This window comes from Henckelia pumila, unplaced genomic scaffold, assembly GCF_033568475.1.
Source record: "Henckelia pumila isolate YLH828 unplaced genomic scaffold, ASM3356847v2 CTG_466, whole genome shotgun sequence".
In the NCBI taxonomy this organism is placed as follows: domain Eukaryota; kingdom Viridiplantae; phylum Streptophyta; class Magnoliopsida; order Lamiales; family Gesneriaceae; genus Henckelia; species Henckelia pumila.
This window is the reverse complement of record NW_027331833.1, coordinates 5618466-5624282: the sequence shown is the minus strand read 5'-3', so window position 1 is coordinate 5624282 and position 5817 is coordinate 5618466. Positions and strand designations below refer to the sequence as shown.

Below are 5817 nucleotides of genomic sequence, written 5' to 3'. Positions count from 1 at the left end.
CAGCAGCTTAGGGCTTCTCCAACCCAACACCAAATTGGTGTAAAACACCAATTTGGTGTTGGGTTCATTCCTCCAACCCAGTGCTATACTTAGCGCTATGTTGGAGGAATGCTACAGTGTTGCACCAAATTTAGCGTAGGATTTCTTTTTTTTTTTTAAAAAATTTTTTCCTTTTCTTTTGTAATTGTATACGTTTGTTTTTTTTTAAAATCTTTTTTCTTTTAAATTTTCATATCTTTAAATTTAATATATTTCTTTTAATTTTTAATTTTAGGATATTTTGATTTAAAATTTTAATAATCAGATTATATTTTCAATAAATGTATAATTTTTTTAAAATTTTTTATAGATAATTACATCACCTGTGTATTCTTTTATAATATTATATTAATTAATAACATAATAATAAATTTATAAATTATTGTTTTTATAAATATTTTATGGAATAAATTAGTTAAAAACTTTATTTATGTAATAAATAACTAAATTTATGTTTTTAATTATAAAAAAACAATATTTTAATATAAATATTAATTAAAATTTTACATAGAAAAAATTATGATACATTTTAAACAAACAGTTTTTTTTAAAAAAAGACTGAAATTATAAAGGCGTCCTACTACGTTTAGTAGGACGCACATATTAAAAAAAATAAATTAGATTTTTTAAAATAATTCTTAAAATATATTTAGTTAAATTTTTTAATTCATTAATATTTCTAATTTTTATGTTTTTACCATTACAATTTATTTGTTGTAATTATTAATTATAAGATATTTTGATTTAAAATTTGAATAATCTTATCATATTTTTAATAAATGTATAATTAATTTTTTTAAATAGAATGTTTAATAGATAACCACCTTACTTAATTATTATTTTTATAATACAATATTAATTAATAAATATATGAATTATTGTATATATATAAATTTTATGAAATATATATTTTATTGTATTGTATTTATAAATATTTTTATAATAATTATTAAAATATATTTAGTTAAATTTTTTAATTGGTTAATATTTCTAATGAGTATTTATGTAGAAATTATTATTTAGATATTAATGATATTTAATTATTATGTTAAAAATATTTGGTGAAATAAATTAGTTGTTGTAAATAAAATAATAGAGAATATTCTTTTTAGTGTAGAGTTTAGAGTTAATGAGTTGGAGATGGTTTTTGTATTTGGTGTAGGAATTACACTATCTTGGAGTTAGTGTTACACCAATATAGCGTAATGGGTTGGAGATGGCCTTAGCTAGGTATTGTTTGTGAGAACTTCTAAGAAGCACTTATCAGTTTTCCTTAACAAAATTTTGAAAATTTGTGAATTAATTTTGTTAAGGAGAAGTTGAGAAGTGCTTTCTAGAAGCTTTTCCAAACACTACCTGAATATAATCATTTTAACATTTAAAAAACGATGCATGTTCCAATTAATAACATACAATAATAATAATAATAATAAATTGATTAACTATTACGTACGTAGAGAAACTATAAACTTGATGTGGAACTATAGAGTAATAATAATAATAAATTGATGGTGGTAGACATGGTAGGTGGACACTTGAAAGAAACTATATATATATATATAGTTTTTTTCAAGTGCCCACCTACTATGCCCACCTACTATGCCCACCACCATGCCCACCAATGATGTGGCACTATTCTATTGGACCTATAATTTATCACATTTTTATCACATCCAATATAATAGTGCCACATCACTGGTGGGCATAGTAGTTAAACACTTGAAAGAAACTCTATATATATATATCACATAAAAGAATATACAGATTTCTGTAAATTAATGTACGTAGAATACACACACACGCGCGATCGAATACTAATGCTTTATGACACGAATAATTCACACATAAGTTTGACACATAAGTTTGACGTAAGAAATTGGAAATAGTAAAAATATATAGTTAAACTATAAAGGAAGTACTTCAAATCAAAAGTTAACATAATCTTGAGATTAATCAATATTAAACCTACAATATTATGAGTACGTGCCCGTCCATATATATATTTTTTTCACCTACATGTATCGTCTTTATTAATTCATGAATTCTTAGCTAATTAATAATAGAATCAAACTATAACTTTCGCAGTCTAATTAATATATATCTTATAAAATGATAGTACATGCATACCCTCATTAACTTGAGTTTTGCTAATTATCTGATCCTCTCATCGATCGTCCTATTTTTAAGACGATCGATAACTAGTTCGAGCATGAGGACGAGGACAAGGACAAGGACAAGGACGACCTATTAGCTGAATGTCTGTTGAATTTGATGAGCCAAGTCTTCTGCACTAAGTTGACACCCAATTCCAATCTGTTAATCAAAGTTGCACAAATTAATTTGCGGATTCACATAATTATTCCTGCGTTAACCCATGCATGCAATAAATTGGCGTTATTAATGAATGCTCCGTAGGTAAATTACGTCAAAGGGTTTGAATTAAATACCGTAGAAATATTGGTGTCGAAAATTCATTGCAGCTCGACATGTCTAAATCTCAATTCTCACGCAGTACAGACAAGGATACATCCTCTTTATTAAAATAAAAACAAAACAAAACAAAACACACACACACACACACACACAAAAAATTATTAAGTGGGTAATATATATTACAATATTTCTCCCATTTTAATTAATATAAATCAGAAAAAGTATATACGATTTGCCAATATTGTGACAAATCTGCATATATATATATATATCTTCATGCCTTTGCTTTAAATTGTAAAATATATATTTGAAAATTTATATAAAATTTAAAAATTTTTTAATGGAGATTAACACAATGCTAACGTTAAAAAAAAGAGCATTTATTTGGAAGAAAATAATTAAACCGAAAGGGATACCTTAATAGTAAAAGAATTCAGCACCATCGTTTCATCGACCGTGCCGATGCTGACTTTGAGAATTTCCAGAGAAAGTTGTTCCAGGGCCGAAATAATCTTTTGCACCTGGCCGGGAGCTCTACGCGACACCGTACTGAGGAGCAGATTGGAGCCTGAAAACTTGACCTCAACTTCAGCCACAGCGGATTTTGAACTTGCCACAAGTTCATTGACACTGTCGTTGATGGAAGAAGTCGACGAATTACACGGAGACCGATCGACCGGGCTTGGTAGAGACGACGACGACAGATTCGAATAAATATTAAAGGCTTGCTGATTGCGCAGGTAAGGGCTGCTTGGCTGAGGAGTCCTCGGGCTTATAGGGAGGCCTAGTCTCGGGCTGATCATAGGAGAGGGTCTCGGGCTTAGTGCTTCGTTGTAAGCTCTTCTTTGCTTCTTGGCTTCGAGGGATAGGAGAAGTTGTTTCAACTCATGTATGTAATCTACGACTCCCCCAATTATTGATGCTTGATCACCCTATATATATATATAAATGGAAGATAACATCGTTAGTTATGTTGTCTATATATATATATATTACGTGAAGGATTATAATTACATACATGCAAAAGAATAAGAGTAAAAAAAAAAAAAAAAAAAAGATAATGAAAGAAGACGAACCCTTTTGACATAAAAGCAAGGCATGAGAGAACGAAGCATGGAGAGATGGCGATTCATCTGCTTCCTGCGGTCCCTCTCCACAGTAACATGAGTCGTTCTTTGCTTCCCTTCTTCAGAAACACAAATATTCATCTTTTGCCTCTTTAATTTTGGTGAAAACGCAGCAGCAGCAGCAGCATCTAATTCAGTTTCAGCCTCATGAAATTTACCACTCGGCAATGGAGAATTATAACTGGAAGATGTTTGAAACTCGAACCTGCTTTCATTATTACTCTCTTCCAAAGCTTCAAGAATACCGAAAATGTCGTCCCCGCCGGAAAAACTAACACCATCCCATACCTCGGATTCCCCAAAACAATTAGACAATGTGGTAGTCTCGCCACCCCCCATTGATTAATAATAATAATAATTCGATAAAGACAGAGATGATTGGATAATAGGTAGCTGAATACGACTGCGGGATTGGATTGAGAGGGATGGATACATTTGTTTTCAAGTATTAAACGTACGTTAGATTTTGGAGGTGAAACTGAAGTGGGGCTGTACGTGAAATAGTACTAATAAGAGTGCGACATTGCCCATTGGAGATAATTGAGATCAAATAAGGGTTATAATAGGGAAAGGGAAGAATGCCATGGATTCAACGAGAGAGGAAGAGATTATATATATATACGTGTGTGTGTCTCTCAAAATTGGAATTTCCATAATGTACTTTTTATCAAATTTCGGCGTAAAATGATGCTTGTACATGGAAAACACGTAGCACTTGAAATTACAAAATTGTTTCTCCACTTTATTTGAAAAAACTCTTTCAAAAATATATGTAGAACATTCACGTTCTTATTAATTTGTTTTTAATCTACAAAACAATGTTGCCAATTATGTGGCACTGCACACGTCAGCATCGTACCAAGATGTAAAGAAAAAAATATATATATAAATTTTCCAATTAAAGCTATCATTAACAAAATTTTATCAAGAAAAAACCGAGAAATACTGCTTCCTAAAAACTCTCCTAAATATTACTTAAGCTGTCCTGACTTTTGATCCCATGACCAATCGAATCAAAGAAGCAGTCTTAGCTTTTTTCTAGAAATTATGAGTCGTCCTAAGATGCTGCAAAAAGAATTAATCTTAATTGTTTGTCAAAAGTTTTGCAGAAGGAATTAGCAGAATCCAGGATTTGCAGATTCTGTTTGCTCAAAGGTTTAGTGCATGGGAACTGATGAGCAAATGATTTCAACACTGTGATCTTCAGAATTGGTCATCAATTTGGAGAGCAAGTTGAAATTTAATGCTGCCATTTTTCATAAAATTAGCCAATAATTGTGGACAGACAGAGGATCGAGGGAGATGGAGGAGCACTGAGCAATATTGTCTAGAGAATTCTAATTGGCTTTCAATGCTCACACACGCCATTTTCGTGTCAATCTTTATTATTTCCTCATATTTATTCACCTATCTTATTCATAGCAAATATATAATTTGAGTGGTGGGAAGTTGGAGAAAAGGTGGAAATGAAAGACATTATGTTTTGATCGATTACTCATTTAGTAGGAATAATTAATTAGTGTACTCTAAAATATCATATCAAGAATTTTGGTAATCTAATTATCAAAATTAAAGTTAGTCGCTCTGCAATAATTTTAGTTCATTTTTCGTAAGAGTACGTTAACACGTTCTAAAATATCACTGATATACGTATAATATGACATAATTCATGTATTTGATGTTATGTCAGCATATCAATTTTCAGTCGGAGTGCTAATTCTCGCCATATAATATAATGCTAACTTAGGGCTCAAAATTGTTGATATGCATGTCCATTGTTATCTATGTGACTATGTCACCATTCCGATGAAGATCAAATAGACTTTTATCGATTCGATCATAAAATAGTTTATGTAAACTGAGTCACACGTTTTAGAATTTACCTTGTAGAGATAGTATACTAGATGGCAGTGCGTTTTGATTTAAAGTTCCATTAATATTCTACTATTTCGAGTGTAAAGATTAATAACACTATTTAATTATAATATCAATTTAATTAACTTTTTTGTCGTAATCATTAAAATAACAATTTCAAAGTTGCAGCTAGGCAATTTGCAAGGCATTTAATCCAATTTCCCCCACAAATTCAGCCATATTTAATTAAGTCGTAAGTATATATTATATAATATTACAATATGTTCTGCTATTTTCTTGCAGCATTAAACATATGTCGGACGAAACCAAAAGCAAACTGCAGTAAATTAAAAAGGGTACGTAG

At 30.2% G+C, this 5817-nt stretch overlaps 1 protein-coding gene across 1 annotated transcript; it reads right to left on the bottom strand.

The window, feature by feature from the left end:
- Nucleotides 1-2286: 2286 nt before the first annotated feature.
- LOC140872640 (transcription factor SPEECHLESS-like) lies at nt 2287-3938 on the bottom strand. The gene is made up of 3 exons (XM_073275529.1): nt 3549-3938; nt 2889-3404; nt 2287-2352 (listed from the first exon to the last, which is right to left on the bottom strand). The coding sequence occupies exons 1-3, from the start codon at nt 3936-3938 to the stop codon at nt 2287-2289; spliced, it is 972 nt and encodes a 323-aa protein (XP_073131630.1).
- Between the last annotated feature and the right edge of the window lie 1879 nt (nt 3939-5817).

Bases quoted from the DNA above. Each gene is read 5' to 3' on its own strand.
- LOC140872640 (XM_073275529.1), bottom strand. From the start codon at position 3,938: ATGGGGGGTGGCGAGACTACCACATTGTCTAATTGTTTTGGGGAATCC. The intron at 3,405-3,548 runs GTTCGTCTTCTT...ATATATATATAG, and splicing joins CTTGCTTTTATGTCAAAAGG to GGTGATCAAGCATCAATAAT. The intron at 2,353-2,888 runs GTATCCCTTTCG...TTTGATTAACAG, and splicing joins TGAATTCTTTTACTATTAAG to ATTGGAATTGGGTGTCAACT.